We start from the raw sequence: 16,444 nt of genomic DNA, 5'->3' as shown, positions 1-16,444 counted from the left end.
AGACAAAGAGAGAATCCTAAAAGCAGCAAGAGAAAGAAAATCAGTTACCTACAAGGGAGTACCCATACGACTGTCAGCTGATTTCTCAACAGAAACTTTGCAGGCCAGAAGGGAGTGGCAAGAAATATTCAAAGTGATGAATACCAAGAATCTACAACCAAGACTACTTTATCCAGCAAAGCTATCATTCAGAATTGAAGGTCAGATAAAGAGCTTCACAGATAAGGAAAAGCTAAAGGAGTTCATCACCACCAAACCAGGATTATATGAAATGCTGAAAGGTATCCTTTAAGAAGAGGAAGAAGAAAAAGGTAAAGATACAAATTATGAACAACAAATACACATCTATCAACAAGTGAATCTAAAAATCAAGGGAATAAATAATCTGATGAACAGTATGAACTGGCAATTGTAATAGAATCAGGGACATAGAAAGGGAATGGAATGACTATTCTTGGGGGTGGGGAAAGAGGTGTGGGGTGAGGGAAGAGATTGGACAATAATTGTGCACCTATCGATGAGGACAGTGGGTGGGGAGTGAGGGCGGAGGGTGGGGTGGGAACTAGGTGGAGGGGAGTTATGGTGGAAAAAAAGAGGAACAACTGTAATAATCTGAACAATAAAGATTTAATTTTAAAAAAAAAGCAGAAAACCTAAAAGAAAGTTGGCTAAAACAAATGGGTTAAATAAAAAGAAGAAATGAACTGGAAAGTGGATGCAATGTCCTTAGGATAATTTTAGTTGAATTTATTTAACGAATACTGATATATTAGTCAGGAATGACTCAAGATATAATTCCTTTAATATTCTCTTCTTCTAATCCTCAAAATTCATTTCATTGGTTTTTTCAATTTTTAAATGTACTCAGACATTAGATGAGCCCACAGATTGATTGTATTTATCCTATCCTCCTAAGGGATGTTTATCCAGATCTATGACTTTAATTAATATATATTTACTGATAGCCTTTAATATCTATTTTTAGTTTAGTGGGAATATGAAGTTTCAACTTTTAATACTTTAGCTTATTGTATTTTCTATAACATACATGTATTGATTCTTTAATAAAAAACAACACTTAAGCCCTAACCGGTTTTGCTCAATGGATAGAGCGTCGGCCTGCGGACTCAAGGGTCCCAGGTTCAATTCCCGTCAAGGGCATGTACCTTGGTTGCAGGCACATCCCCAGTAGGGAGTGTGCAGGAAGCAGCTGAATCGGTTTCTCTCTCATCGATGTTTCTAACTCTCTCTCCCTCTCCCTTCCTCTCTGTAAAAAATCAATGAAATATATTTTTTAAAAAAAACACTTAAGTATTTTTTTCAAAGGAAGTAATCACTCATGAAACTATGTTCTCGCTGATGGATAAATTAAGAAGATGAATTAAAAAGACTGACAACTGATCACTGGATCTAGCTACATGGAAGTCACTGGTGTCCTGGACAAGATCCATTTTGGTAAAGTAGGGGGAACACAACCTGTATGGAATAGTTTGGCGGTTCCTCAAAATGTCAAACAAAAAGTTAGGATATGATCTAGCAATTACACTTAAATACCCGAGATAATTGAAAATGTATGTCCACATAAACACTTCTACCCAAACTTTCATAGCAACGTAACATCCTAGTAGCTAAAAGTGTAAACAATCCAAATATTCATAAATAAGTAAACAAAGTGTGGTATATATCCATACAATGAAATATTATTCAGCAATTTAAAAAATTAAGTACTGCTCTAGCTGGGTGGCCCGATTGGCTGGAGTGACATTCTGTACACCAAAAGGTTGCAGGTTCGATTCTCAGTCAGGGCACATAACTAGACTGTGGGTTCAATCCCCAGTCGGGGCATGTACAGGAGGCAATCAATGTTTATCTTTCACATCGATGTTTCTCTCTCATCCTCTCTCTAAAATCAGTACATATATCCTTGGGTGAGGATTTTTTTTTAATCTAAATAATTAATTTTAAAAATTAAGTATTAAAGCATGCTAAAGAATGGATGAACCTTGACATTAGCTAAGAGAAATAAACCAGTCACTAAATAAAATATTTTGAATGATTCATTCCATGCTTATGAAATGTCCACAATAGGCAAATCTATAGAGGTAAGAAAGTGTATTCATTGTTGCTAAGGCTGGAGGAAGGAGGTTCTGGGGAGTGATTGCTAATTCTTATGAGGTTTAGTGTGGGGGGTGGCAGTGATGAAAATATTCTAAAATTAGATGTCTATGTTGCAAACTGTGAATATAGTAAAAGCCACTGAAGCATATACTTTAAAAGAGTGAATTTTTTTTTTAATATATTTTATTGATTTTTTACAGAGAGGAAGGGAGAGAGATAGAGAGTTAGAAACATCTATGAGAGAGAAACATCGATCAGCTGCCTCCTGCACATCTCCTACCTGGGATATGCCCGCAACCCAGGTACATGCCCTTGACCGGAATCGAACCCGGGACCTTTCAGTCCGCAGGCCAATGCTCTATCCACTGAGCCAAACCGGTTTCGGCAAGAGTGAATTTTATGATACATAAATTATCCCAATAAAACTGTTACAAAAAACAAAAGGCAGGAGAATCTAGTTGATTATCACTTTGTATTTGTTCTGATCTACCACCAAAATTTAACAGCCATTTGTGAAGAACCTGAGAACTGAACTCACAACCTAGTTATGTGCCCTGACTGAGAATATTAGAAAATATTAAATGAATTATAATTATATCTTGAATAGCTCCTAATATATCAGTATTTTCTGTTTTCTATTTTGTCAATGTACAGGTTTTTATTTGACCTTACTTCTACGGATTTGTTAATCATTTTTTTAAATAACCTTTTCTTCCTTCTCCCCTATCCCTCCCACCTTTCCAAACTCTCCAAAACAAAGATAACCAGATAGAAAACTGTTTGACTCTTTTAAGAAAAACCACATTTTACATTTTTAAAAAGTATTCAATGTGGCCATTGTTCACATTTACTTTTTACACAGTCCAAGTTACATATTTCGAAAAAGCAGCATTTGCCTAGAAATAGTAACATACCATGTTAAGCAAACAATACATTATATAGCCTGAATTCTAAAACTCATTTTGGATTATATGAAACTATTTTGTAAAAGATACAAAACAGGTATCCCTCAGTCTTGAAAAAAAATGTTTGAATTTTTAAATAATGCTGCTATGTTTTTTTCATGATATGAAACAAATTTACAGTGGTGAGCAGAAGGTATCATCATTTCATGGGCAAAGAGACTAAGTGAGTATATATACAAGCCCAGTGGCAAAACTAAGTAAATTTGGACTGATTTCCTCTCTTGGATTGTATAATTTCAATAGTATTCCTGAGCAATTTAGCTAAAGATACAAACAATAATAAAAATCCTGCACAAACATTCAAACTTGGGGGATTCTAGTTAAAAATAACAAAACAAAAACATTACACAAATTTTCCTTCCCAAAAAAAGTATAAAAAAAGATTTAGATAGCCCATGTACATTATTGAAGTTATATGTGAATCAACCTTTTCTGCATTCCTTAAACAAAATTTTATAATCAACTGATGAAAAACCAAACTTCATATTCAATGACACTTTCAGAATGCATCTATAGTTAACTTAATGCAAAAACATCTGGTAAAAACAGAGCTAATTCACTGAAGTCTTTAAGTATGGCAACATTTTATTATTTTTGGTGCATCTTCTTACGCATTTCTTCAAGGGCTGCTTCTTTCTCTCTCAGCATTTGTTTAAGTCTTCTTATTTTTTCATCTCGAATGGTTTCTTCTAACTCTGGTGGTGTCATGGGAAAAATATCTTCAGTATAATTTCTGGTAAAGGAATGACTTTGTCCAAAATCTGCATTTGAACTCAAAGAGACTTTCTCCTGATTTTCACGGGTACAGTGTTCTACCTCAGTTCTTTCTTCTCTGGTTTTATTGCAGCTTGTAACAATGTTATGGTGTGATACATCTGAAGTTGGTAAAATATAGCTAATTCCTCCATTTAAAGCTGTGTTATAAGCACTCTCGATTTTTCTCTTCTTTGCGTGATCCATCTTCTTAACGGTTTTTGCTTTTCTTTTCTTATCAAAACCCTGTTGCAATGTTGAGTACAATTCCAATGGAAAAGCAAATTATTAGTGCCATATATAGAGTGTGTGCGCTGAAATTTAACAAGTTTAAAGATACAAATATACAGCAATTAAATTCAACTCAACAAAATATATTGAGAACAACTACCGCAAGAGATTAATATTTATGGTACCAACTAGCAATATCGTAATGATTTTCATTGAGAATAAATTGCTGAATTCACATTTTCCTGCTTATGTTAAGTATTAGAATCTATACTGATCTACCACCAAAATTTAACAGCCATTTGTGAAGAACCTGAGAACTGATTTACATTTTTTTTCCCATTTGCATGGTAGGCACATACTAAAGATTTTCATTGGGAAAGATAGACTGATCTCTGATCTTATAAGTAGAGTGACAGTAGACAAAGTTACAGGGATGCTTCTTTTCATCATTATTGACCATGTAGATTTCTTAAGATGTTAGCAGTAAGAGTAATGTTGCAATAAACATCTGCATGCTTATATTTTTTCCTACACTTGGATTATTTATTTTAGATAGGGTCTTCAAAGTAGTATAATTAAAAAGCTATGGCCATTTTCTTATAATTTTATGATGAAAAAATAAACAGTAGGTGAATAAAAACACTTGAAACAACACCATTAACTAACCATGGATGCATTTTTACCTATGCATATATAGTTCTTTTTAACACCATCTTGGTATAATACATATATATGCAAAGTTGGTAACTAATTTATATTAAGACATAAAAAAATTAATACACTCATGTCTCTTTGGAGTACCTACAAAGAATACTTTAAAATCTATTACCTGTTTTCTCTCTTCCTCCTTCACTGTAAACTTTGTCTCATTGTCACTCTTCACCAAACTCTTAAAGGAATCAAAATCTCCAGCACCCAAATGGTCAGGAATCCGAGTAAGTCTTATTCTCAAATCTTTAGTAAGACCAAATAGCTTTTTAAATTCAGCATCAGTCTTCAGATATGCCTTACTGCTTCTTCCTTGAGCATTTTTGTCATTTCTTTCTTGAGCACCTTTTTGTAATGTTGATGCCATCTCATTCTGGATCTGAAATTAGAAAAAGAAAACACACAAACAATACTACCCATTACTTAAGCTATTTTATCAGACTGGTAACTAAATGATTTCCTCATCTTACTTCAAGCATGCTTTAAAGTCCTAAATGGTTGGTTTGCATTACCCTTGCCTTACCATCACACTTGAAAAACTGAACTGAGTCAAATAAATAAGAGATGTTTCCATGCAATTTCTTATTTATTTCACTTTCTTGCACTAGAAAGGTTACTCAATTCTCAAACAACTGAAATGAGAACACACACTAATGACAAGTTAAAAATAATCTAAGTGACATTAATTAGAAATTGTAGTCGTCTGAAAAAGTCTTATGCCTTTAACCAATCTTATAGTCAAATCAGAATTTACTTCCTTATATCTCTGGAGTTCAATAAATTCTGTACTGAAAGAAAAGAAACACTGACATTAAGTAGACTTCTAAGTAAGAAAAGGGTGGGTACAAATATTTAGTGAGCACAGAAACACATCTTAAGTAGAACAGAAAGATTCCTATGTGGATATGATGGATAATTGGATGCAGAGTCAGAAAGTAGGGCTAAAAAAGGGGGGGAAATTTATCTACTAAAAAAATTATTCAATCAAAGATGTTGATAAACCCTATTTCCACAAATGACTTAAAAGGTACTGTATGGCCCTGCCCTACCCCTTCCACCATCTACCTTTAAAAAAATTGACATATATACCACCACAAAACAAACCCCCTAGCTCTTCTATATGCACATTGACCTTTTCATTACTAAAAAGTAGGCTATTAAATATATATGTATACATGTATATGTATGCATGTGTGTACAAATGTATGCATGCATGCACACATAATTTTACTAAGCTTTTAATTCACATTATCCTTTTCCAACTCTTCTAAACCCTGTTGCTCTGTGATCTTGTTTGACTTTGTTTTAAAGATTTGGCATGACAAGACAAAGATACAGCTTGGTCTCTCTCAATTATATTCCTCCTCAAACATTTCCTTCAGATAAAAGCTTTGACTTAGCATTCACATGTGAATGGTGTGTGTGATGGAGGATGGGAGAAGAGGGGAGAAAGGTATGCTAGATAACTTTTGAGAATTAAAAAAAGAAAACTTTTCTATACAGATAAAAAGAACACCCTGACATGGGAAAATTACCTTTGGTTCTTGGTCTCTGAAAACACACTGTTGTGAAGTAATACTTGTTGCATCAATAGAGGAACTTATTTTCTCTATGCTCTGGATGATATTTTCTTTTGGGGGGGCATTTTGTCCTGTACTAAATCCATTTGGAAAGTCTGCCTTTAGGAATAAAGTCTTACTCTGTTTTAAGTAGTTAATGGGTGGGTTCAGATTATTTGGGTGTAGGATAGAAAGAGATGGTGTCTCCACTTTTTTATTCTTCTCTGCCCTTAGATTGGCCATGGAAGCAAGCTGGGTGTTTGAAAATGATTTTGTCTCCATCTGGGAAGATTTATTTTTTGCCAAAACAAAGTTTACAACCTCTCTGGATAGTTCTGTTACTGGACTTGGGCTCACTATCTGTGATAAATCTTTTCTTGGTGGAATATCAGGAGAAACAGAATTCTGTTGATCAATTTGTGATGACAAAACATCTGTCCCCTTTTTAGCCAACAGATAGATTTTCCCATTACACATAACCAACGCATTATCTTTAATAGGCATACTTTTGGATTGTGCCCCACTAGGACTGCTGGTACTCAATGGTGGCATCTTTATAGTATTACCTCCCACACTTTTCTTTTCTACAAAACTTTTTAAAATCTGTGAAGCCACATTATTTGAAGACTTAACAGGAACAAGAGATGGAGTACAAGGTTGTCGATTTTCTTGAAAAATCCATTTCACTGGAGCAGCTTGAGAATGCTGACCACCTTTTAATTGTGTCTCTTTTGCAACATTCATTGGAATTTGTGTGGCATTTAGTATCACTGGCTTTGCTATTTCTGTAACAGGTTTTGGATAAATGTGTTGAAAGTTCTTGGTAGCTACATTTTTCACTGTTTTTACAGGAGATACATAAATAACAGAAGGTATTTGGGAGGCCTCAACTGTTCCTGAGGTGCTTGTGGTTGCAGTTGCAAGTATCTTTTGCTGAATTGAAGGAGGCAATGATGTCGCTGGTACAGATTTCACTTCAGCATGGGCTGGAATCTGTAAATGATGCCCAGAGGGCAAAACTGGAGGTTTCACAGTCACTGGAAGGCTCTGAGTATTTACTAAAATATAAGATGAATCATTTTGTGTTGAGGAGGAAGAAACAGCCAATGTTTGCATGGTGAGTCCATCAATTTTTACACCATGACTCTGAACTTTAGAAACTGATGAGGTAAAAGTTTCAGTTCCCACAGTAGTAACTCTAACTTTTTCTGCTGTATCTACTGTTCTTGTAAATAAATAGTTTGAAGAACTGGCTGGCTGAAAAATGGGCAATTGAGTTGTTGATGAACTTGTGGAAGAGCTGGAAATCTGAGTCTGAAAAGTAACTTGAACTGGGCTTCCTGTATTCCCTTTCAAAGCATCAGACACAACTGAAGATTGAACTAGTGGTATAAGATTTCCAGAGAAATTAGGAATTGGAAGTAATTGCAGAAGATTTTTTCCATCCGAGCCAATCGTCTGAACTACTTGGTACATGCAGCCTGAAACACTTAAAAGAACATGAGTAAATAAATACAACATACTACAATGACACATACATTTTATTTAAAACCAAATTATTTTCAAATATTTAAAAATATTTATATATAAAATATAATAAAAGTATATCATTTGTCACTTTGATTTTTCAAAGTGAAATATTACAAAGTAAAAGTTTTTAAGAAAAAAAAATAGTCAAAGGAATTATCATAACCTTTAGATTTCACATGATTAGACAATACATATAAGATAGGAACATTACCCTAAAATTGTGTTTCCTACTGTTTTACCCTATATAAAATTATGTCTACTAGAATATGCGCCTCAAACTATTAGCATCCCTCCTCCTTTTCCTTGAATTCTTTCCTCTTGACCGCCTCCTTTACTTTTATTGACTAGAATTCTCATTTCACTTCCATTTATGCTTACTCTATTTCCCTCACTCTTCCCAACCCAATCTGTTGTGTTCTTCCCACTGACAATGACTTCCAAGTTCTACCGTTAGCCATTTTTCTTATGCTAAGGCATCTCTTATGGTAATACCTTGGTGTGCCACATTTTCAGAGACTAAGCTGAGTTACTCTTGTGGGAACCATTTTCTTCTTTGATTTATTGTCTCAGCACATCTGAAGTTTTGGTGCTAAACAGTCCTTGGTATGGCAATTACTCATATTAGTTCCGACTGCCTACAAATTCATATATAACTGCAATGTCATTTTAGCTGAATGGTTTTCAATGAACATGGAACACATTTGAAAGTAACTTTTTACAAATTTTTTATTTACTTATTTTAGTAATATTTTTTTCATCTAACCAATTTTGATCGGATATTTATGAGCTATTTTTTAGTACAGATTGTAAGATTTTTTTAAAAATCCCATATCAATCACTGTATAATCAATTATTTATAAATTTCTTGAATGCAGGCACCTCAACCTATTTACACCTAAAACTATCTTTCAGTTCCTGAAAATACCAAGACCAAGACCTCATGGAACTCAAGGCCATCACACATACTGTTTCTCTACCTAGGTACTCCTCTCCCACCCACATTAACTCAAGTCTCAGCATAAATGATACTTCCCAAGTATCTGACCACCTTAATTATCGTTCCCCTCCTTTATAGTCTAAAATACTACACCTGCTGATTTCCTTCATGGTACATATCAAAAGTTGTCATCAAGTTTTAATTAATCTCGTGCTCAATTCTAGCAACATGAGTACAGAGTCCATGTCCTATAAAACCAGTGTGCCCTTATATGACTAGGATCAAATAAAGAAAAAAATGTAAGGGCAAAAGAGTTCTCAAAAGTGTAAAGCTGTGTAATACTGCATATACTAGTATGTGTTTTTAAACCTCAGGTATTAATAAAAAGCAAAGCCAAAAATTCTATGCATTCTAGAAAGCACTGGAACTCAGTTTTACCTTTCTCTAACCCAAAATAACATTAACGGCAGCTTACAAATATTTAAAACAGATTTCTGGTTACTTGATATTGCTTCAATAGGTTATATTTACTTCTATTTATTTTTTTAAAATATATTTTATTGATTTTTTACAGAGAGGAAGGGAGAGAGATAGAGAGTTAGAAACATCGATGAGAGAGAAACATCCATCAGCTGCCTCCTGCACATCTCCCACTGGGGATATGCCCGCAACCCAGGTACATGCCCTTGACCGGAATCGAACCTGGGACCTTTCAGTCCGCAGGCCGACGCTCTATCCACTGAGCCAAACCGGTTTCGGCTATATTTACCTTTAGTAAGTGAAAAGTTAATCTCTAAAGAGAAGCACAGACATAAAGTATAAATTCTTGCATTCAGGGCTTGAAGAGGAAAACCAACCTCATCACCTTTCCACCCCCAAAAGTACATATAAACTGGATCAGAACTTAATGTCTGCTATGGTTCAGGCACCAGCCTCAGTTATAGGGAAAGAGTCAAAAAAGTAGCCTCTGGACCTCCCTGATTTTATACAGTCCACAAGCTAAGAATGGCTTTTAAATTATAAATGATTTCTTTTAAAAACTCACAATATTTTTGTGATGTGAACATTTTGAGATTCAAATTTCAGTGTCTGTAAAGTTTTACTAGTACGCAGATGCACTCATTTTTTCCATGTCCTGTATATGGCTGCATTCCTGCTGCAACAGTAGAATAGAGTGTGCAGGAGGTAGCCAATCAATGATTCTTTCCCATCATCGATGTTTCTATCTCTCTCTCCCTCTCCCTTCCTCTCTGAAATCAATAAAAATATATTTTTTAAAAAAGTTTCTGTTTTCTTAAAGAACATATTCTGCTAGCTAAAGTCAGAACTAAAACTAGAATCTGATTCTGCATCCCATGCTCTAGTTTAGTCACTTAAAAAGAAAAATCAACAGGCTAATTATCTTAAACCAGCTGGGTTTGAACTGGGAAAATAATACAGTTTAAGGCTTTAAAAGAGAAAACAGGAATAATCTTGGAAAGATTATGGGCTTCTAATCTTGGCTCTTCCAATTGCTAAATTTACTTAACCTCTTTGAATTTCTGTCTCATCATCTGTAAAATGGGAAAAATGGGTTTGCTATGAAAAGTAAATGAAGGAACTGGCTGGGATTATGATAAGCACCCAATATATGCTAGTTATCATCCTCCATTAAAATATATATTTGGTGCCCAAGAATAAGCAAATGAATCAGATAGTTTTGAAAATGTGAGAAATTTAATAAAAAGGTATGAGAGCTTTAGTAAAAGGTATACTAAACATATTTACAATATTATGTAACTGACATTTTTATAATTCTAATACTGATGTGAAGCATTTACACATTAGAAATGGAATAACAATTTTGCAGGCTAATGTACATTTTGCAAAATATATTTTTTCAACTATTAGGAGACCTTTTTGCATCTTACTATCTATGATTTAACTTTAATATACATATATAATATACATAAATACATAATGTAATAATATATATGTATATATGTATACATACATATATACATATACACACATATATACACACATATATACATATATACATATATGTATACATACATACTATACATATATACATACATATATACATATATACATATATATATATTAGAATCTATTATAAATAGCCCAGCAAGGTGGGTATTGCTGTTCCTATTTTATAGTTGAAAAAATAGAGGTTTAATAATATTAAGTAATTTATTCAGAAATACATGCTCTCTTGGGCAACTCCATCCATTTTTTGTTTACTTTAGCATAGCAGGGTTCAAAAATTCAATTGTTTTAAATTGAGAAATCAATGAAAAATTAACTGCTCCAGATATCCTGCAATGGTATGTCTGTCTGTCTACCTGTCTCTCTCTCACACACACACATACACAATCACAAAAGAAAACATAATAATACCTACACTGTATAAAACAAAATACACACTGAACTCACAATGGAGCAATATCTAACCAAAGAAAGCCACCTGCTACGGACATTCGTTTTAACTTCCCATTTAAGAACAAAGGGTTAAGGGCGGATAGAAGCCAATTGACAATCACATGACATCCTAATTCCTATTATTATAGGATGCATTATCACAGGCTTTTATTATAATACCTCTAAGCTGATGATTCACATCTTTATTTTCAGCTTTGAGCCTGAGTTTCAGATTCAAATATCTCTCAGATGGCTTTCCTGGGATGTTCATCTCAATTTACCAGTATCTACCCAGAAAACTGGCATCATAATTGATGGTCTTTTCTTCGTGTCAATTCCCTGACAAGGTCTATTTTCCCTTCTATATTCTTTGAATCCAACCCTTACTTTACATCAGGCAATTCAAGCCCAAGCATCTCTGAAAGGACAACTAATATAGAATCTCTAGATGCCTGATCCATCGCCCCCAAATCCATACTAACATTGTTTATCTAAAATGTACAGGTGACCATGACAGTCCTTTTCTTAAATCCTCTAATCTCCAAGAGATAGTCTATTCTCTTCAGCAGGGCAAACAGAATCAAACAATAAATGCCAATTGTTAGTAATAAGACATACTGGTACTTTATTTTACCAGTTCTCTCTGCCTAGACATAGCCTGCATTCTTTTAATTTGTTGAATCTCACCCAAGGATATTTTTTTCCCCATTGATTTTTTTTTAGAGAGGGAGGGAGGGAATGAGGGAGGGAGTGAGAAGGGAAGAGAGACAGATAAAAACAATGTGAGAGAGACACATCCATTGGTTGCCTCCCACACACACCCCAATTGAACCTGCAACCCAGCCAGGTACATGCACTTGATGAGGAATGGAATCCCAGACTCACAGCCTTTCAATGTGCAGCCAATGCTATAACCACTGAGCACACTTGCCAGGGCACCTGCATTCATCTTTAATTTAATAGCTGATACTTACATTCCCCAACTCAACTGCTCCAGAAACCTTTCCTACAATTCCTATTCTCTATGCCCTCACAATATTCTGTGCACAACACTTAAAAAATGTAACACATCATCTCCCTTCTAGACTGTAAAGTTTTTCACAGTCATGGCCCATATCCTATTTTTTAGTTGGTCTCTCCATTTTGCACAGTCTATCAGAGCAGGCACTCATTGAACGCTACCAGATGTTTGAACTACACTGAGAGGAAGTATTGAACTAGGATGTAAACCTAGGTCTCGATAACGCCACAGCTTGCTTTCTTTCCACTATACTTTTCTGACTCCTGATTTTCTCTTTGTTAATAAAGCCTAAGTCAAAATAAACTTAATACCTACTATCACAAATATCTTCCAGATTTTTCCATTGTATACAATTAAATGTGAGTTTTACATTTTAAGCACTGATGAATTAGAAATATTTTAAAACAATAAACTTTTTGTATCACATTAGTAAAAGTATTATAAAAGGAAAGCAGTAACTCAAGAAAATTCACGTAACTATAGAAAAAAATCATAGCAATTTAAAGTTTATGAAAAAAAATAAATGATTTAGTACCATAAAAAATATTATCAGAAAAACAAAAACACTAAGTTCCCAATAAAGAACTAACATTGATCAAATGTCTTACAAAATTCTATTTGGAATGCAGATTGTTACAAAACAGAATAGAAACTAGTATGCAACCAATAACCAAAGTGAATGGTTTGAGGAAAAAAATGCATTTGAAGATGATGAAAGAATGCATAAATCAATGAGTTAATGAACGCCAAATGATTTATGAATGTAATAAAAACGTGATTCAATCGGTAATGTGTTATAAAATGCCAAAAATAGATAGCCAACAGGTTAGAAACAGGATTAAAAAGTTAAAGTATACAAAAAGTGCAAAGTTCTTACTCTACCTTATTTCTGATATTAAAAACAAGTGCAATCCTGAAACAAACTGAGTTGTTAGGTTAAGTCAGATGTCATCAATATTCAGATACTAAAACAAGGTAGAAGACAAAGTTATTAAAAAATAATCCTACTTCTGCATATCCATACAGAGCACTGCCTCTGCCACTCTATATCCAACTTCCACCAAAAATAACCCAATAAGGAACATAGATATACAAAAGCTGACTCTTTTGATTATTTGAAATACAATGCAATAGTTATTTCTTGGCAATTCTTCAAAATTATAGTTTCAGCTCACCCCGTTTAGTGGCGGTCTCATTTTAGAATATTACACGTCTTTTAAAAGTCTTTATTACAAGTTAGGTTTTGAATCTACTTATAATGAAAGGAAACCTAATTCATGGGCCACAATTTGTACAGAAGGTATATTCTTATAACATTTTAACAGTGCTTTTCTATTTTTCCGGCTTTACATATATTTACTCTTTTAGTCCTTAACCTATCTCTAGGCGGTCATATTTAAATAACGAAAACTGAGGTGCTTAGCCTCATGAAGCTAGCATTACACCTGGGCAGTTTGACTTTCTTCATAAATCCTCTTCCATGAATTTTACATCTTAACTTCCATGCTTCCTTCTTCACATTTTCCTTCTGCAGAGACCCATTAACTTTTTCTCACCACTCATTCATTACACGTCCACTAACCATGGTGTGAACAACGTCAAATATTCTACCGGAGCTAACAGTTTTGTTTCCGTTTCATTTGTCGATTAACAGAAGCTTCAAAAAAAAAAAAACCCAAAAAACAAAAACACCCCACTGAGTCAGGAATAAACTATTTTCTAAATTTACGAACAAGTATGTCGTTAATACTGGAACCTCCCTACATCAAATATAGTTTTTACACAGATATCCAGTTAGAGATGGCATTCGCACTACCCCTGCTTCAAATACGCTGTTCCAAAAGATTGATTTTACAGGTGCATTTCCAGGTTTTCCTTTTTTTTTTTTTCTTTCTCTCCAAATAAAGCGGTTCTTTGAAAATTTAAAATATTCGATTCCCTTATTCTAGAAAAAATTTTCGGTTCCGAATTTATATACTCTTATCAATGACACAAATCTATCCTCTCCTCACTCTTAAAATTATGGCTATTTTTCACTGAAGGTCCAGCGCCACCTGGGTTGCACTTGCTAATCCGCGCAGATCGCTGCTTTTTTTTTTTTTTTTTTTTTTTCCTGCGAGTGCGCGAGAACCTTCCAGAAGGGTTTGGTCACACAGGAGCGTCGGCCATGTTGGTTTTCCTCTCCCGTGGAGCTCTATTCTTTCCGCCTATGAAATCGGAGAAGCCGGCCGGGGCGGAGGCTGCCTGCGAGAGGCTCTGAGGAGGACTTAGGTTCCGAGAAGGGCGCGCTCTAAGGGCTCGGACCGCCGGGGAGCCGGCGCGTCGGGAGCTGCTCCCCCTGCGGGGCGCGCCCCTCGGAGCCGCGGTGACAGGAAACGACGGCCGACTCCACATCCTGCTAAGAGACGGGCGCGGGGCGGGCGTGTCCCGCGAGACTGGCAACCTGTACTTACCAGGGCGAGGCGCTGCCTGACTTTTCCTCGGCGGCTTTCAAGAAGACTCCCTGTAGGTTATTGGACATTTTAGAGGGGAGGGAGGGACCAGCGCATCCAAGAGAGTGGGCAGTGTGGGGCCGGGGTCCTCCCAGGGGCGAGAATCAGAGCGACAAAATGCGGGGCGGCAGTTGCCCCGGAGCAACTCTGAAGGGGTTCGAAGCTGAGAGGACGACAACGGCGAGTTCTCCACAGGGCGTAGCTCCGAGCCTCGGAGGGAGGCGGCGCGGCCACCGGAAACAGGAAGAATGGACGCCCAGGACAGCGACGGCCGAGCCCCAAGCTCAGAGAGAACCAGCCCGAGTCCCCGCCCCCCGAAGCTTACCGCTTCGCTCCGGAGCCTCTCGGAGTCGGCGCAGGAGGTGTGGCCTGAATAGCACCGCCCCCAGCAGTGCCGGGTCCCCACGAAGACCGAAGCCGCCAGCCGTGGTACAGATCGGCCAGCGTCTCCCGGATCGTCATATCCGGTCGCCAAAGCGATTGGCTGGCTGAAGCCCCGCCTTTATAACGCGATCCAATCGCAAGTGACGTTTGGTATCTCTTCTTCCGGATCAAGGAACGAGTCACCAAAGAAATTTCTCCAGTTACCTACGCAAATAAAATGTTTCCGGGGTCAATGGTAAATTTTCTGCCTTGGTGTTCGCCGCTAGTGTAACTTTTCCTCGCCGGCCAGACATCGGAGGGCTCTGGGAATCCGCCCGCGCTGGCGGCGTGAGGACATTGTAGCCGCATGACTGCAGCCAGAGCCGTGTTACTGCTACTTTCGGTGCATTGATCAGTTAATTTCCTCTGCCCTGAAGATTTGCGTCTAGACTTAACCTCTTTCTGCACGCTCATGCCTTGGTCAGAATTATTTGCCATACAGCTAATTCATTCTCTGAAAGTTTCATTCCCCATATAGTCGGGGGGTTTTGTTTTGTGTTGTGGGTTTTTTGCATCTTTATTTGGATCTCCATAGAAAAGCTTTTCAGAAGTCTCTCGATTCCTGTCATTCGATCACATATCCAAGAGAGGCTCAGTCCTTGGTTTAAGGGGTAGACCGTGTGGTTCAGCTGGGGCTGGAAGGAGGGTGTGGGAGAGTGGTTTAAAGACCCAGTTTCATTAGGTGCAGACTGTGCCTATATAAACTGACTCACTGTTTAAATTCAGGAGACTGACAGAAGGCAGCCAATTTTAAAGTTTATGTCGATCTTTTAAACATGTTGGCTACTCATCACCGTACCTCAGCGAGCTAATACTGATTAAAGAACTTTGTGTCCTGATACATTAACACGTTAAGCGCCAGGCCTGTTTTGTCTTCCTTTCCGTTCAGCCCGCGTTATCCGATTTCACCGATATGCTGGCGGCTGGAGACTGCAAGGGTCCAAATGGAAAGTACAGTGTCAGTCACCGCCGACTGACATGGCGCTTACCCTGTTCACAGAAAGCACGCCCTAGCCGGTTTGTGTCAGTGGATACAGCATCCGCTGCTGGCAGACTGATGGGTCCCGGGTTCGATGCCGATCCAGGGCAGATAGGTTGGGTGCAGGCCTGATCCCCAGCCCTGGTGGGGGCATGTGGAAGGCAACCAGTGGATGTGCTTCTCTCATTTGATGTTTCTCTCTCTCCCTGCCTTCCACTCTCTAAAAATCAGTGGGAAAATATCCTGCCCTAGCCAGTGTTGCTCAGTGGATAGAGCGTCAGCCTGTGGACGGAAGGGTCCCAGGTTC

The 16,444-nt window shown here is 36.9% G+C and overlaps 1 protein-coding gene across 11 annotated transcripts; it reads right to left on the bottom strand.

The window, feature by feature from the left end:
* Positions 1 to 3,650: 3,650 nt before the first annotated feature.
* On the bottom strand, positions 3,651 to 15,368 carry LRIF1 (ligand dependent nuclear receptor interacting factor 1). 11 transcript variants are annotated; one of them, XM_036343322.1, is made up of 5 exons: positions 13,689 to 15,190; positions 13,126 to 13,208; positions 6,311 to 7,823; positions 4,897 to 5,154; positions 3,651 to 4,082 (listed from the first exon to the last, which is right to left on the bottom strand). In XM_036343322.1, the coding sequence occupies exons 3-5, from the start codon at positions 7,808 to 7,810 to the stop codon at positions 3,672 to 3,674; spliced, it is 2,169 nt and encodes a 722-aa protein (XP_036199215.1). In that variant the 5' UTR covers positions 7,811 to 7,823; positions 13,126 to 13,208; positions 13,689 to 15,190; the 3' UTR covers positions 3,651 to 3,671. The 11 variants fall into 11 exon arrangements, with proteins under 11 accessions (XP_036199215.1, XP_036199216.1, XP_036199220.1 ...); XM_036343323.1 differs by having other exon boundaries at positions 14,697 to 15,190; XM_036343327.1 differs by lacking the exon at positions 13,126 to 13,208 and having other exon boundaries at positions 14,697 to 14,746; positions 15,061 to 15,175.
* Positions 15,369 to 16,444: the final 1,076 nt, after the last annotated feature.

Source organism: Myotis myotis, unplaced genomic scaffold (genome assembly GCF_014108235.1).
Source record: "Myotis myotis isolate mMyoMyo1 unplaced genomic scaffold, mMyoMyo1.p scaffold_m19_p_18, whole genome shotgun sequence".
Taxonomy (NCBI): Eukaryota; Metazoa; Chordata; class Mammalia; order Chiroptera; family Vespertilionidae; genus Myotis; species Myotis myotis.
This window is presented reverse-complemented; position numbering and strand designations above follow the sequence as displayed.

What these genes read in the sequence shown, in the direction of transcription:
- LRIF1 (XM_036343318.1), bottom strand. Translation starts at nt 15,197, where the DNA reads ATGACGATCCGGGAGACGCTGGCCGATCTGTACCACGGCTGGCGGCTT. An exon ending in AGAGGCTCCGGAGCGAAGCG is followed by an intron (nt 7,824 to 15,060) that starts GTAAGCTTCGGG and finishes TGTTCTTTTAAG; the next exon opens with TGTTTCAGGCTGCATGTACC. An exon ending in TCAGAGACCAAGAACCAAAG is followed by an intron (nt 5,155 to 6,310) that starts GTAATTTTCCCA and finishes TTCTAATTTCAG; the next exon opens with ATCCAGAATGAGATGGCATC.